The following is a 17,605-nucleotide window of genomic DNA, read 5'->3' as shown; positions in this document are numbered from 1 at the left end:
GCCTTTCTTCCCCACCCCCCCCCCTCCACTCTGAAAAAAAAAACTGAGTTTCTGAAAGTCACCCAGCCAGTTCAGTCCCTTAGAAATGTCTGCTGGACAACTTGTATGTCACGAGGGCCAAAACGGTGGTCTGTTTGATTGAATTTCTCACTTTCAAGCTGCGTACACTGTAGGTACTTAATAAATTCTCCTAGACTTAATCAATTTTGACTTAATTCGCCACTTCTGCTGGTGTGCCTCATGCCTCGTCTGTCACGTAACTTCTCAACTATTCTCCGAACATGCCGGGGCTGTTGCCAGCTAAGTCTCTGGTGTCACGCCTTACTGTAACTGTTGGTAGCCTTCCCCATTCACTAGATTAGGAACATTCAAGAGGAAAGAGATGTGGAATTGACAATGTAGAGCAATGTTTCCCGAGCAACTTCTGCTGTCTCTCGAGCTGTGACAGCCAGCAGAAGGAGCCGAGATATGGGAATATGAACACACCCATTCGACAGATGAGAAAACTGAGACACAGACCATTATAAGGATTTGTAAAAGTTCGCATAACCATTTGGGGATGAAGCCACAACCAGAATTCCAGGATTTTCCCACTGGAATGCTTACTTGCTTTAACTTCTAGATGAGTCATGCCATGCCCATCAGCGCGGGCAGGCTTGAGCAGGAAAAATATCAAAGAGAACCAGATCTGAGGTTCTTCTGAAGAGAGAAATGGCCCGTGTTGGCACTGATTGTGAGAACAAGAGTTAACAGAGAGTTAAAGAGCTTCATAGCTCCTGGAAGCATGGGGTTAGAGAAACCGAACGAGGATTAGAGAGGTGATTTTTAATACCATTTCTTTTTCTCTACTATGCAGCAAAGGTGTTATTAGTAAGAGTGATGATGATGAGAATGGTTAAGAGTAATGATATCAAAACCTTACGGAGGCCCCGCTGTGTGCCAGAAACTGTTCAAACACTTCACGGGCATGAACTCTTCATCTTTACCAAAAGTCTAGAGGGAGGAACTCCTGCTGTCCCCATCTTGGGGACAGCTGGAGGGCCACAGGGCCCCATGGCAAGAGCAGCAAAGCTGGATTCGGAGCCAGAGCGGTCTGGGGAAAGAGTCTATTCCCTTTACCACGAGTGCAAACCGCTTCTCCAAGAGAGGTTCCAAGACAAACCAGGTCTCAGGAAGGTAACTCCAGGACGAGAATCTGTCGTCCCATTGGGAGCTCGTTAAGATGGTCTCGCGTGTATGGGATGCAGAGGAAGCTGAGAGCCTCTTCCATGGCCAGCTTTGGGGTCCGCAGACTCCTGGACTCAAAGGGCCCCTGCAGGCCACTCTCAGAGCACGTACATCTGCCACCAGTCACCAGAGTCGGCACTTGTCCTTGCAGAGCCTGGCCTGCTCACTCTGAAACACTGTCGTGTACTGAAAATGGGGAGTGTCCAAGACCCAACTGCAAGAGGCGACATTCAGTAGGTCGGACGGTGACCCCGAACCTCAACTGGGATTATTCTCCCCCAGAAGGACCTTTTTTAGAGCCTGCTGATCAATGACTCAGCCCACACCAAGACCCAATTCAAATTACCCCCAAGTGATACATTCAGCAGGGGCTTAGGAACTGTTTGAATTGTACATCCTATAAAATGCATAGCTTTTCCCATGGAAGACGAGTGGGATATATTCTGTCGGCAATTCCTGTGGGCAAAAACTCCTGTTGTGAATCACTTTAGCAATCTCCTGATTAATCTGTTTTCTTTTTGGTGTCCATGTTTTAATTGACTTTTTCAATTAGGAGCATACTAGAAAAAGATTCTAAAAATTACTTGTTTTAAAATAAGCATTTAGAAAATCTCATTTTCCAATTATGTTCCACACACACACACACACACACACACACTGACCTGATTCTGAAATCTTTTCTTAGCCACGGCTGCATTTATTCGATCCCGCGCCATGGAATGTAATGGCCGCGTAATTCTGATGACTCCGATCTGTTGTCCTGCCAAGTACAGATTCTAGTTTAGCATCTTTCCACATTCCGGTGAGAATCGACCTGGGTCCTCTGTATTTGAATCTTCCATGGTCGCTTACTTTAATAAACTTAATTTGGCTTACCATTTTTACTTCTAACCAATACTCCCTAATCTAAAATTCCTGGAATAGAGATTATTTTTGATGGTAGAATAAACTGCACAAATTCTATGTAGACGCTGACAGAATTCTGCTTTTGTTTTTAAATAAGTGGTCTCCAAACAACGCAAACTATAATAAAAGTAGAGAGAGTAGTAAATAAGAGTAGTACGAAATCGAATAGCCAGGGTACAATTTTGCATGTAGTTAGCATAAAACGATGCTCTGCTCCTGCTTAAAAACTCCGTGGCAATGAAGTTCAAACCCCTTACCCTGGCTCCAGTCTGCTCCTGTTTGCTGTCTCCTCACCCCTGCTCCGACGTGCACTCCCTCTGTACTCCAGCCTCGGGAAACTTCATGCACGTCCCCAGATGTTACATTCACCTAGCACATTCTCCTCGCACATTCTGTTCCTCTCGTTCGCATTTTGTGTTCTCTTCCCTCAACACGCACACGCACACGCACACGCACCACTCACTCCCTTGCCATGTCCCTTCTTATCCTTTGGGGTCCCAGTTTAAATGTCACTTCTTCGGCGTCCTTCCCTGACCCACCAGTCTCAATTTTGAGCATCTCCCACCACCCTCTCTCAGCATTCTCCTCAGAACACATATCACAATTTATAACTATACATTTATCTGTGTCGTCATTTGGATAAATGGTGCCATGCCTGGCACACACACGTGGTAAGATCTCCTAGCCTGAAAGTACACCGAGGACAATGGTGAGTGTGGTCCAGACCACTTGTGGTCTCCATACCCCCAGGGGTGAGCAAAGCACCTGAAGGCCTGATGTCCCACATTGGCCCCTTGGATGGGCCCATCTGCCTGCCTTCGCCTGGGCTCCTGTGTTTCATTTCCAGAAGACTCTCCACATGTACTCGGACATGGCACCCTCCCATCCCCATCCCACAGAAACCATGCAGTGCTCTTCTCTAGAGGCCAGACCCTACTTCTCTCACTTCCTCAGACACAGCGTTTAACCAAGAACTAAAAGGGAGGGAGAGTTGAAATAAAACAAAAAACAATCCTAGAGGCCACAGGAAGACTTTTCCAAGACATTTTTATCTTTATTTCTTGGACTAAAATCGGGAGACGCTACTTTTGACACTGCTGTTGTGTTTTACGATGATACACAGAGACGTTGTACATTTCTGCACACTGCCCTCTCCCTTTTGGTTATGACAACTTGCTGTGATAATCAGCAGTTTTTGTGTGATGATGCATATCCTGACAAATCTTACGCCTTCACAAAAACTTCCTTACAAATTATTTACTGTGTCAAATAGCTCGTTATATTTTGACAGTTGCTTTTCCTTTAGGATTTTAGAATCCTGGAGGATCCTTTACTAAAACTCTGCCTAGATTTTCCCAGTTCTTGAATTAGTATGCCTCAGACATCCATGGTGCAATATACTTCACAATATTAATACTAGATTGAACTATGGTGCAGGGCTGTTTATTTATTTTTCATTATTTTTTAAGATTTTATTTTTTTTATTTGAGAGAGAGAGTGAGAGAGCAAGAGCACGAGCTGGGGGGCAGGGGCCGAGGGAGAGGATCAAGCAGACTCCCCGCTGAGCAGGGAGCCCGACACGGGGCTCGATCCCAGGACCCTGAGATCATGACCTGAGCCACTCAGGCGCCCCAGGTCTGTTTCTTTAAATATGCATACTTGCAGAAATACTCCAGAGACCTGAAAATAATTTTAAACATAAGATACTTGACTAAGCATAATTAAGTAGCTTCCATCATGTTTTAAAGTAAAACTCTGCCTACGGAAGAACCAAAAAGCCATAAAATGCAACTAAATCTGTGATCTGCACATCCTGTAAACAAAATATCATGTACAAATATTTTCTCCTTCTTTGGTAATATTAACAACATTTACTCAGTGCTTACTATGTACCAGGCGTATGTACCTCTAAACTTTGTTCATGTATTAATTCACGGAATCCCACAACAGCCCTTAGAGAAAACACAATTCATGGTTTCTGTTGTACAGATAAAAAAAAAAAAAAAAAAACCTGATGCACAAGAAATTCAAGTAGTTTGCTCAAAGTTACACAGGTAGGAAAGAGCAGAACCAAGTTATGTGCCCAGGAGTCTGCCTCCAGAGCCTGTGAGCTTAACCATTTCTCCATTCCCCTACAGAGGGATAGACCCAGGCAAATAATCTTTTTCCATTCCCTATTTCTCATATATATTTTACTATATTTTAAATTGTGTTACGCATCCCTATTATTATATAATATATATGCACCCATATTATCTTATCAAGGATAGCACTAGATTTTTATCTTTCCTAGATTTTAATTATTGCTAATAAATAGCTTGGTGTAGTAATGTAATTGAGTCAGGTCGACATGAATTTAGAATCTAGCTCTACCACTTACCGATTATATGACCTTGGAAAAGTTCCTTAATATCTCTGAGCCCATTTGCTGTTTTGTAAGATGGTACCCTTATAGCTGTTGTAAGGGGAAAATGAGATAGCCATGTATAGATTGTCTGGCACGTGGGTGATCAATAATATGCCTTATTCCAAGTGTGTAAGTAAGGACACTAGGAAATTGCATTAATTCTCATGAAAAAGAAGGTTCCATCAATAAATTACTAATTCAATGCTGTAAATCATGTTCTCTTGGCTGAAAATAGTTTATACAGTTCCTTAAGTGTCCCAATTGTATCAAAAGATAATAGCATTTACAAGAAAACCATATTTTTCTAGCCTAATCGAAATTTTTACATGTAGCTACAAAGGATTACATTAGAAGACTAGTGAATCAAAGGGATGGTTATATGAATGAGCAAAAATGAAGAACCAAACTGGTAGAAGTGTGGACATTTCACAGATTCCATCACCATTGTATGGAACTCTCCTTCCCCAATCCCCTCATTAGGACCAGCTGTATGTTTGTGCACACAGGCCTATACGGTTATCTTGTACACCTGAGCCTTTCTGGGTGTCAGCCTCCAGGTGAAGTGATGGTTCCTAAAGAGGGGGTGGGTTGAGGTTGTCAGAGTGAAGTCTGGGGTGCATATTTTCTGTACGAGAAATGTCATTCTGTTTAATCCTCTCCCACCCCGGCTGATGGTCCATAGCTACGTCTTGTATCCCATGAACCACCTCCCATCATAGATGATAAGAGTATATTTGGGCACTTGGCCTACACACACCCAATCCAGAGACTGGTCACACACCTGTGTTGTAGGAGCTGACCCAATACGCATGCTTCTTGGAGATTTGATTTTGGCAAACTCAGCAGTTGTCAAGGGAGAACGTCACAAAACAAAGAGCAAAGGAAAGTTAGGATAAAAACTATCTCCCCAAAACTGCAGAGACAAGTAGATGGAGAGAGGAAGAGAGAGATTCCTAGGCCTTTTGGATTTAGATTATTTTTCACTGTGGTTCCAGTTTACCTGTGTCTTTATAACAGACCTTCCAGTGGTTGCCCCGGGATGGCTGTTTCACACTTAGGAAGCTGCAGGACACATTCAAACTATGAGCTTGAGACTAAGAAGACATACTGACCTGTAACCATTGTTACAGAATTTTATTAACAGAAATGGGACCAATTCCTTTTGATGTTCCCAGTACCTGCCTGTGTCCTACCTGCGGAGGGTGACACGACCTCTAATGCTAACGGTAGAGCCTCAGGACAGCATCAGTTGATGAGCGCAGACCACAAGGACCAAGCCTGCCACTGACATCTGCCCTCCTCCACCGCGGCGGCGGAAGGTTCACGCTGGAGAGGGGCCTACACTGTCAAAAGTGCAGCTGAAATTAGCGGGAAACAGAGGGAGAACTCCAGATGTTTAGAATTAGGATGACTATAAACAAATTTGTCTCCCCAGATCCACTATGCTTGCCATTTAAAATTATTTTTATATCTGGTAAACAACCCCATATTCTCTTTTCTTGGTTGCAAATAGACTAATTCTTCAGGGAATGATAATACTAACACTGGTTAGCACAGTCTGCTCTTCTTTCTCCAGGAATTGCATAATTCACACATCGACATGATTCTCTCAATTGGTAATTTTGAAAACTTGGGAATTCGGTATGAGCACTCCATTTGCAACTATTCTTCGAGACTGGGTTTATGCACACCTGTCACCTAATTAATTTTTTTTCACTGTGCCGACTTTAACGTCAAAATATTACTTTAGCCATAAACACTCTTCACTGTGTCATATCGTGACATTAAATTTGATACAACTGTCATGGGAGTGGGGCAGGGACATGGAATAACAGCTTTTGTGTACCAGACTAATTAGCTGCAGGTAATTATCTGAGTTTATGCCTGGAATTTTCACTAATGCATCTATTACTAAGAAATATCCACTCCTACAGGACCATTGCCTCTTCTTCAATGATTTGGACCAGGGGTATCTTTAGCCAATCTGGAACATGCATTTCAAGAAGTTCTTATTAGTGTCCCCCCTGCACAAATTCGGCACGTCATCATTCATATTTGGTCATCACCCCAGCATGCACAAACCAACACAGAGCAAGTTCAAAGAGCCCTTTTGATAAGTCCCCATAAAAAATGCTCCTCTGGTTGCCTTCCACACGGGCTAGAAGGGTCTGCCTTTACTCCTAGCACTCAGGTTTCTTTAGAGTCTGTTGTCAGAGTTGAAATCCATTAGAAAGAACAACCGCAAAAAAATCTCAGGAAGCTTCTCTGCTGAACAGGTTTGAGCAAGGTTGATAATCATCTAATGCCTGATTCAAGTCTGTTGTACGTTCCAGCATGAGGGCGCACTTGCACGCGCGCACTTGCACGCACGCACGCACGGGATCCTTACGTTTGTATACACGGAGCAACTGTGAAATGGTTGACAGTAGATGACAGCTACTCCTAACAGTCCTAAAACCAAACATTCGTTTTACAGGGCCGTTGTTCAAGAGAGAACTGCAAGTATCTTCATCCTCCAACACATTTAAAAACTCAGCTAGAAATTAATGGGAGGAACAATTTGATCCAGCAAAAAACTGCTGCCGCGATGCTTGCCCAGCAGATGCAATTTATGTTTCCAGGAACCCCACTTCATCCAGTGGTGAGTACATCGCGTCTAATAATGGGCTTGATGATTAAAGTGTTGGTACAGGCAGTGCCACATTGACCTAAAATGGCCTCCCCCCTACTTTGTCTCTGGCTACAATTAAAGCGAATAGCTTTGAAGCTAAATGGGTGCTGAAAATAGGGTTTTTGAAATTATTTAAATAGAAAAAATGTGTGTGGACGCAGTAGGCGCAGTAAGCGGTATCTGGGAAATCTGTGTCCCTCCAACTCTTGCTCACCGGTAAACTCCGCATTGGAACCATCTTAGAATGGAAAGAGTTCAACATTTTCATGTAGAGTGTGAAGTGATGATCCATGTAAAGAGGAGGCGTCGATGCCTATCATATTGTTAGCAACCTAGCAGATAGACAGTTTCGTTCACTGGCATCGTTTTATAGGGTGAGCGAAGTGAGAGACCAGAGAAGTTAAGTGATTTACCCAATGTCATGCAGCTAATAAGCAAGTGGGGCTGACACTGGAGCTCAAGACATCTTGAGCGGGGCGCTCTCCGCAGTCAGCTCCCCCGGGAGCCCCACAGCATCCCCAGAGAAGGCTGCCTGAGCCACCCACGCCCACCCTCTCTCTGAGGCCCGCCAAAGGTGTGGCGGCTGTGACCAGGGCCACAAGATTAAATGCTCAAGGGAGTTCAGTCTTTGAATACGTATTGTGTCATATTTTCTCCCTGATTTCAGTGTTTGAAAGTACTTCCTTAAAGGTCTGGGAATTGTTTTAGGAACAAGGCCTGGGGAAAAGGAATGCATTTGGCTTGAGGGGATTTCATTTACATTGGTGAATTATTTGTCAAAAACAAGCTAATTTTTTGAAAGGAACAAAGCCAGTAAAGTGAGCAAAATTTGCTTTTATAAAGAAGTACATATACAAAAGACTATTGTTTAAAAATTAGTCTTTATTGTGTGAAAAGTCTATGTTACTGAAAGCTGCTAAATTAAAAAGGATAGCTACCCCTGAGATGTACTTGTGATGAGATGGGGAGGGTGGGAACGGCCGGAAGAAGGAGAGAATCCGGGCAGATGGTTAGCAGTTCTGCTTGTCTCCAGGTTTCTGCTCAGGGACGGTGGCACAAGGTAGCCAGGACCCAGCTCTGCCTAGAGTTTAAAAAAAAAGGAAAAAACAAGTACCAAGTGCAGGAGGCTCCGACGTAAATGAGATACAGTCTTTTGGGAGTAGAGAGAGTCATGAGACAGGCAAAGCAAGGTTCAGGCACAGGGAATTATGATTTTGAATGAGGCAGGAAATGCTGCTTGGAGGAGGTCCCAAATAAGTATATCCCAAAGGATGCGTAGGGGGGAGCCTAGATGTAAGGAGAGCATAGACAGAGATCTGAATATGTTTCACACCATATATAGGCATTTAAGTAGATCTGTTTAAAACCACACACATGTATAATTTATGGTTCTCGACTGATGTACGCGTATAAATTATTTTGTTAAAATACCTACAGCTGAAGTAATTTAGTTATTCGTATTAAATAATGTCTGTAGGAATAAATTTAGAACCACCAAGGTCAACATAGTAACACGGCATTATGTGTCTGTCTCACTCATTTTAATCATTCACTTATTTATTTAGAATCCATAAGGATTGACCCTCGTACTTAATAATGGCAGTGTTAATAAGAAAAGTCCATTCCCGTTGTTAAGTATTAGTTGAACTTCTTTTTGGAAGTTATATTTATGTAGTGTCTCAAATATTAATTAGAAGTTAATAACCACAGTTCATCTATGAAAAAGGAATTGTACCTCTAAATATTTCAATAGATGTTTTAAATCCCAAGAAATCCCAGAATAAGAAGTGTGATGGACTTAAAAATCATCAACTCTACAAACAAATGACTTCAGAGTCTCAGGAATGAATTAGTGACCTAGTACAGTATAGCGGGCCAAATAACAGCCCTGAAAGGCACAGGGAACGTGTCAATGTCACCTTATAAGGAAACCAGGTCTTGGCAGCTATGGGAAGTTGGGCACCTTGAGATGGGACAGTGCTCCTGGATTAAATGCAGTCACAAGGAGCCTTATGAGAGAGAGGTAGGGGGAGAGTGGGCACATATGGAAGAGGAGAAGGACAATGTGCCCGTAGAGGCAGAGACAGGCGGCGGGGCCAGAAACCAGAGAATGCCAACAGCCACCAGAAGACAGAAGAGAAGAGGAACAGATTCTTCCCTGGAGCCTCCGGAGGGAGCATGAAATGCCAATACCTTGATTTGGTCCCAGTGAAACGGATTCCAGGCTTCTGGCCTTCAGAAAAATGCAAGGATAAAATTGCCAAGCTTATGGCAGTTTGTCAGACTGGCCACAAGAAATAATAACACGTGGGAGTTGCTTAAGACAAACGCACTGATAAACACAGAGTAGCAGGTACCACTCCATTTTTAGGTTTCCTGCTAGGCTACCCTTCTCTAAAGTACTACGGATATTTCTCCACTCCCTCCTAACTTCCACCCACCCTAAACCTGGTCCCTTGATTATCTCACCAGTGACCTCTGTATTGCTAAACCAGTGGTCTCTTTTGCCTTCACTGTGTTCGTCTGAGCTCTTAGCCATATTCAACCCACGTAATCAACCTCTCCTTTGCGGAATGCTCCTTTCCTCTCTAATCTGTCTTCCTCCCAGGGAAAAGGCTGGAGATGTTGCCCATTGTGTTCCTCTACTAAATGTGGAGACTGCTGTACATGGAGATTCCTGGCACTGGACATTTCCTTCATGATCTCATCCATTCCCATGGCTGTAAATCATCTGTAAGCTGAGAACTCCCCAGTATATGTTTCCAGTCCTCTCCTCGGAGCCCCGAGTTTGCATATCTAACTTCCTACTGTACTCATCTTTAAATTGCTCACAGGAACCTGACATGTTCCAGCCCGAATGTTCCCATTTCAGTAAACGCAACCAGCAGTTTCAAAACCAAAATTAAGCAGATTCTCTCACATCCAGTTCATCAGCAAGTGCTATCATATCTGCTTTCCAGTCTGTTTCCTTCTCTACCTCCCTAAACCCGCATCTGAGCCTCCATCAATCTTTTATTCAAATATTTCCTTTCTAATCTGTCAGTTTCCACTCTTGCTTTATTCCAGTATATTCTGCGTGCAGCAACCAGAGGAATATTTGTAACACATAAAGGCATCATATCACTCCCTTACTTAAAACCCATCAGCGCTCTCCCATTTCATTAGAGACAAAACCTAAACATTAACCATGACTGTACTCTAGAATGTCATCCGTGGTCTGGTCCCCACCAGCTCACCAACTCATCAGGGGCCACTATTTCTGTATTCACTGGAACCAAACCGAACTTTTAGTTCTGTGAACACACAAAACTCTTGCTTGCCCCATGGCCTTTGCTCTTGCTGGAAGTATCCTGCTGCTCTTCACATGTTCACCTCATCTTATCCAGAAGGACTCTCTAACCATCCCCTGTGACCCACCACCAATCTCCATCACTACCAATGAGGCCTCCTCATTTCTGCTTATCCATAAAAATAAACTGTAATTTTGTTTGTTCTTTCCCATTAGGGTTTAAGTTCAATAAGTATGCACACAGTGGCCCGGTACAATGTCCGTACCAAAAAATACTTACTCAGTGAATGAAAACACAAAACACCATTCTTTCCTCTTATAATGCTTCTGTCTCAAATTCACCGTATTTTTAAAAGTCCCCTTCAGTTTTTCCTCCTGGCAGTTTTTTTCTCCCTAATTCCTAATAGGATATAACAGTAATTCTTTTTTTCCTTTCCTTCCTCACACACTGCACCCCCCATCCAACGCACAGCCTTTGTGTGTACACTCAAGATAAAGAAGTGGGTGGTTAAAACTAATAAACGGGTTTAGTAATATTGCAGGGTACAAAATCAATACACAGAAATCTGTCATGTTTCTATACACTAATAATGAACTGTCAGAAAAATTAAGAAAAAAAATCCCATTCACAACTTCATCAAAAAGAATAAAATACCTAGGAATAGATTGAACCAAGGAGGTAAAAGGCCTCATACACTGAAAATTATAAGATATTGATGACAAAAATTGAAGAAGACAGAACTAAGTGGAAAGATATTCCATGCTTATGGATTAGAAGGATTAATGTTGTCAAAATAGCCATACTACCCTAAGTGATTTACAGATTCACATAATCCCTATCAAAATTCCAATGGGTTTTTTCACAGAACTAGAACAAATAATCATAAAATTTGTATGGAATCAAAAAGACCCTGAATAGCCAAAGAAATCTTGGGAAAGAAGAACAAAGCTGGAGGCATCATGCTGTCTGATTTCAAACTATATTACAAAGCTGTAGTAATCAAAACTGTATAATATTGGCATAAAAACAGACACGTAGATCAATATAACAGAATAGAGAGCCCAGAAACAAACTCACTCACATATAGTCAATTGATTTACAATAAAGGAGCCAAGAATATATAATGGGAAAAGCCTCTTCAGTGAATAGTGCAAGGAAAACTGAGCAGCTACACGCAAAAGAAGAAAAACTGGACCACTATCTTACGCCATGCACAAAAATTAACTCAAAATGGATTAAAGACTTGAGTGTAAGATCTGAAACCATTAAACTCCTTTCCTAAAAACAAAAACAAAAACAAAAACATAGGTGTTGACATCAGTCTTGGTGATGATTTTCGGGGTTTGATAACAAAAGCAAAGTCAACAAAAGCAAAAATCAACAAGTGGGACTGCTTCAAACTAAAAAGTTTCTGCCCAGCAAAAGAAACCATCAGCAAAATGAAAAGGCAGTGTATGGAATGGGAGAAAATACTTGCAAATCATATATCTGATAAGGAGTTAACATCCAAAAATACAGTAAGAATTCATACAATAGAATAGCAAACAAACAAAATCCTCTGCCAAGATCTGAATAGACATTTTTCCAAAGAAGACATACAGATGGCCAACAGGTACATGAAAAGCTGCTCAACGGTACTCATCGTCAGGGAAATGCAAATAAAGATCACTGTAAGATATCAGCTCACATCGGGGCACCCGGGTAGCTCAGTCAGTTAAGCATCAGACTCTTGGTTTTCGGCTCAGGTCATGATGTCAGGGTCGTGACATGGAGCCCTGTGTTGGGCTCTGTGCTCGGTGGGGAGTCTGCTTGAAGATTCTCTCCCTCTACTCCTCCCCTGACTCGTGCATACGAACACACATGCTCGCTCTCTCTCAGATAAATAAGCCTTTAAAAAAAAAAAAAAAAGATATCCCCTTACATCTGTTAGAATGGTGTTATCAAAAAGATAAGAGGTAACAGGTATGGCCAGGAGGTGGAGAAAAGGAAATCCATTGCATTGGGAATGTAAATTGGTGTAGTCACTGGGGAAAACAGCATAGAGGTTTCTCAAGAATTAAAAATAGAACTACCATATGATCCATCAATTCCACTTCTGGGTATTTATCCAAAGAAAATGAAAACACTAACTTGAAAAAATATCTGCACCCCTATGTTTGTTGCAGCATTATTTACAGTAGCCAAGATACGGAAACAACCCGAGTGTCTGTCAATGGATGAATGGATAAAGAAGTTGTGGTGTATATATACAATGAAATATCATTCAGCCATTTTGAAAAAGGAAATCTTGTCATCTGCAACAACGTGAATGGACCATGAGGGCATTATATTAAGTGAAATAAGTCAGATAGAAAAAAACAAGTACTCTATGATCTCACTTATACATAGAATCTGGGAAAACAAACAAACAAACAAACAAACAAACTCATAGAGACAGAAAAATTGGTGGTTGCCAGAGGCAGGGCAAGGGGGCTGGCAAAATGGGTATGGGGGTCATAAGGTACAATCTTCCAGTTATTAAAAAAAAGTAATTCATGAGGAGGTAATATTCAGCATGGAGACTACAGTTAAGAATACTGTATTGCATAGTTGAAAGTTGCTAAGAGAGTAAATCGTAGATGTTCTCATCACGAGAAGGCAAATTCTGTACCTTCATATGGTGATGGATGGTAATGACTTATACTGTGGCTATCATTTCACAATATGTACAAATATCGATCATTACATCCTACACCTGAAACTAATATAATGTTGCATGTCAGTTATACCTCAATTTAAAAAAAAAAAAGAAAGAAAAAGAAGTGGGGGTGGGTAGCCTTTAGTAGGATAGAGATTTAAGAGCCTATACAACCCAGTCCTCAGGGACAAGGTCTTGCATTGAGTATTCTGCCTTCCAGAGATGCTTCTGGAAGTAAAGAGAGGAGGCTTAAGGGATGCCATGTTTTAAGCCTTTCAGTTTGAATGCCGAATACCTACCCTTTGAAGTCAAAGCTTTCTAAATGTATGAACTCTCACGCTCCTGTTTTAAAAAGTCAACTGACTAAATTTTAGAGCCATAAAATACCTCAGGCCACTTAGTCATTACAGCTCAGCGCTGATCCTTCCTTGCCACTACAAAATATCAAAGAACCTGTGCTGAATGTGTGGGGGGTGGGTGGGGGGAGACAGAGAGGTCTTTGAACCTGGATCTACTGGTATAATGTACTGAGAAAGAAGACTAGCCTGTGAGAAGCTGAAGAGAGAAACACAAGAATGTGGAATGAAGTCCAGAGATGAGAAATAGCAAGGCCAGCATTTCAGAGGCCATTTTCATCCAGAAGACGCCACAGCTTTGTCCTCCGGCCTCTCTAGCTGCAGCTGGTTCTGAGAGATGATCAAGGACCCAGTGGATCCCATCTCAGACAGCCTGGCAGCAGGCCTTGTACAGAAACCACGGGGCCGAGGCTCCCAGGAGCGAGCTGGTGTGGCCCCGGGGACCAGAATCATTCGCAGGTGCTGCTCTTCTCTTTTCTTAGCTGCAGCTAAGAACTGAATTCAGACGCGAGGACATGGTGTCAGCCTGGACTCTACCTGTGGAGCTTAATTTCAGTCGGGATCTGGGACCCACTGTGCCGGGGCAGTGGCTCTCCAGAGCGCTGTTTGGAGCAGCCTCGCCTCTCCCATCTGGAGGAGGCCTTGGCTGATGGTGGGACACAGCTCTTCACCAGCACTCTGGCCTTACACTCAAAGACATCGGCACAGCGGGGGGGTTTGCCCTCTTCTGTTTTAAGAAATTACCAACAAAATCTAGGGGGTGCAGAGAAATGGAAATAGCCCCAGACTGGGAAGTCAGGAGTCCCGGGTGCTTTGCCCTGACTCTGTCTCAGCAGCATTGACCTTGCATGATCCATTTGGTCCATACTCTAAATTGCTTTCACCCGTAAGTTTTCACGGCCACCCTTGTCCTTCACGGATATTGAGAAGGTTAAAGAAGACAAGGTGTGGGAGAGCGGTTTGAACACTGGGAACCCTTCAGAGGCATAAGGTATTACTGTCAACAGTAATAATAAGAGTGCCCATCTCTGAAGATGAGCGTAACTTAACTTTTTATTCATTACCTTCAATGAAAAACACTCTATTAGAGAGAAAATATCTCATTGAATCTATCTTCCTAAGACCTATACACTTTTAACTTTCAGCTACACATGGAAGAATGTATTTTCCCAGCCCACATTTCAAAAAAGAGAAGACATTTGCTATCATTTAATAATCATTAATAGAGTTTATACCTTTGTAATCACATTTCTATGCTGATTATATTCCTGTTCTAGACACAATGGGCCATTTGGGGGGAAAATTTTATTACTGCAGGTTTTACACTACCAATGAGAGCTGTTATTTACTGAGTTCTGACCATGGGAAGGGGGGAGAAATAATACCTGATTTGGCCCAACTCTTGAAGCTAAGCTTAAGGTTTTATGTCCCGTCTGCTGCTGAGAAAACTAAACCCTGGCGAGGTTAACTCACTGCCCAGGATAAAAGTTAACGGCAAAGCTCTGGATTTGAATTCAGATCGCTCTCGGTCTAAAACCTGTGCTTTTATTTGTAAGTAATACTCTCCCCGAGCCCTGTTAGAGCTCTCATTAGTAAAACAAACTGCAACATCCATTTTAGATCATTAAATTAGATGAACAAGTAACGTACATTTTGGAAAGCATGATCTTCCTAATTGTAATAGATTTGCTGATAGGCGAAAAGGTTTCAGGAAATGAGTTTTGAGGTTCTGACATCCTATTGATAGTCAAGGTACAAGCTGTCTGTATGTCACTACACTGACCCTGACTTCAAATGATCCATGGGAGGGAGGGCTGGGGGTGTAGGGGAGAGCTCTTTTCTTTCAGTGTTTACTTTGATAATTGGTCTCTGGGTTAAATTACACATTTAGTACAAGTGTTTTAATACTTATTTTCACAAACTGGGCCACACATCAGATCATGTAAATTTTTTTAAATGCAAATTTCAGAGCCCCTGCATAGACCTATTGAGTCTGGCCACATCTCTATTTAAGAAATTCCCCACAGGCATTTATGATATAGCTAGTTTTTTGAATCACTGATCTGTTGTGATTTGTGACATTTCAGGGTGGATTTTTTTTTTTTAATTCTAACATTACATAAGTCATACCATTCAAATCACTTGGCTTTCTTTCAAGAGCGCTAACTTATAAAAGCTATAGTTCCTGAAAACCACAACTTTCTGTAATTATGGCTTAAATGGGTTGAAAATGGAAAACATACACATATAAAATTTTGGAGAAAAAAATTCCTAACTGCCATCTATTTCCCATGTTGAAACCTCATGTTGCAACTCTGTCCCAAAGTGAATTTTATGTCTGAGGCATAAAGACCTAAGGGCCCCTCGTGGGAGGGGCTACAGCAGCATTCACAGACCATTAGAATCACCTCTCGTGGCCCCCAGCCACTCCAGTAAAGACTTCCAGACTCTCTGAGAACTCCCTGCACATACTATCAATATTTCACTGTTTTCTAACATGAGCATTCATAAGAGAGATTTTCCGTTATTGCTGTCAACAAAAAATTTGTTTCATAAACATAGATTGTTATTTTTCCCATATGTTCAACAACTCCTTCAGAGCCATAAATAGAAAACAAGAATGTTACTAACAATGTATAAATAGCGAAATAGCGTGACAGGGCCAATGGCATGGTTCGGTACTAGAAAATTACATTAACACGTGATTGCAAATATCTGCAAACTGGTCCTAAAAATAAAGAAGGTAAAAGTCATCCAATCACTAAAAAAGCAAGCAACCAACAAAAAGCGTTCGGGTACAATTCGGGGTAAAATTTATTCTAAGAAGAATTTTAGCATCTTCAATTGTTAACATTGGTTCTAGAAGAGTGAGGCAAAGTTTCTTGTTCTCTTCTACTATTTCCTTTCTGAGAGGCGTTATTTTTAGGCGGGGCGTTTAAAAATAATCATCCCCTCAACCCCTTAGTATATTTCTTCCTGTCTGTGGACAAGGAGTGCAGTAATAGAGAAGTTTAAATAAGGTACGGAATGCCTTTATCACTGCTGTTCTGATTTTGACCTAGGAAACCAAACTAGATTTTAATGGCCGGTTGAAAAATTGGCTAACTGAAAAGTTCATGCTCTTCCATTCAAGGGAAGGTTAGATCTAAACATGGTTGAGCTGGACCATGAAATAGCAGGTCTCTGTGAACATTGCCTACAAACACTGGGTACTTGCATGCTAGTGATGGGCTGCGGGAACATGCTGGTGAGTCTGAGCAAATACAGCCCCAAATAATCCCCGCTTTTTGTGAATGTACAAACTTGATCAACTGGAAAATCAGGCGCTATTCAAGGTTTTTCTTTATTCATTTCCTTTTTGAGATCCACGGAGGAGAAATGAGAAATTTGAGTCAGCATTCCACAGGTTTTACTCCCTTACCAACATACAGTGTTTGGAATGATGAGCAATTGTAGTGAGAATTATTATTTTCTTTTCTTGTGAACGCCTTCATAGAAATAAAAGTTTAACCTGTCCACTGTAATTAGGTTTCTACGATGTTCTCCCGTGGTTTTTTGTTTGGTTTTAGGAAGAGAGGATCTATATGGATTTCATTTTTATTAAGCAAAACAAAACAGGGAAGTTTAATGAACTTACTTTCTCAGATATTGATTTATGCAACTGACACAAAGAGTCTTATCTATGATGAGTGAGTTTTGCTCAAATGACACTTGCTGGTGATTTTTTTTTAAAGTTTTATTCTAAAGAAATCTTTGTCCTGTGTTGTCTTCCTTTTAACAGCCCACTTTTCCTGTAGGTCCCGCCATAGGGACAAATACGGCGATTAGCTTTGCTCCTTACTTAGCACCTGTAACCCCTGGAGTTGGGTTAGTCCCAACGGAAATTCTACCCACCACACCTGTTATTGTTCCCGGAAGTCCGCCCGTCACTGTCCCGGGCTCAACTGCAACTCAGAAACTTCTCAGGACTGACAAACTGGAGGTACTTCAATTATATCTGTGATTCGAGATGCATTTGTGGTAGAAGGGTACTTCTATGTAAGTGAACGCTTGGAAGATATTCATTCAGTC

The 17,605-nt window shown here is 41.8% G+C and overlaps 1 protein-coding gene across 8 annotated transcripts in view; it reads left to right on the top strand.

Annotated features, from left to right (window-relative positions):
* Positions 1-17,605, top strand: part of MBNL2 (muscleblind like splicing regulator 2) — a 155,960-nt gene that overhangs the window by 93,601 nt on the left and 44,754 nt on the right. For all 8 annotated transcript variants that reach the window (XM_027589046.2, XM_027589049.2, XM_027589043.2 and 5 more), the window contains 2 exons: positions 7,017-7,181; positions 17,316-17,516. In XM_027589046.2, coding sequence (XP_027444847.1) covers positions 7,017-7,181; positions 17,316-17,516 — 366 coding nt within the window. The remainder of the gene's footprint in view (positions 1-7,016; positions 7,182-17,315; positions 17,517-17,605) is intronic.

The sequence above is a fragment of the Zalophus californianus genome, chromosome 3 (genome assembly GCF_009762305.2).
Source record: "Zalophus californianus isolate mZalCal1 chromosome 3, mZalCal1.pri.v2, whole genome shotgun sequence".
Lineage (NCBI taxonomy): Eukaryota > Metazoa > Chordata > Mammalia > Carnivora > Otariidae > Zalophus > Zalophus californianus.
Note: the sequence above shows the minus strand (reverse complement) of the source record. Positions and strands in the feature narration are given on the sequence as shown.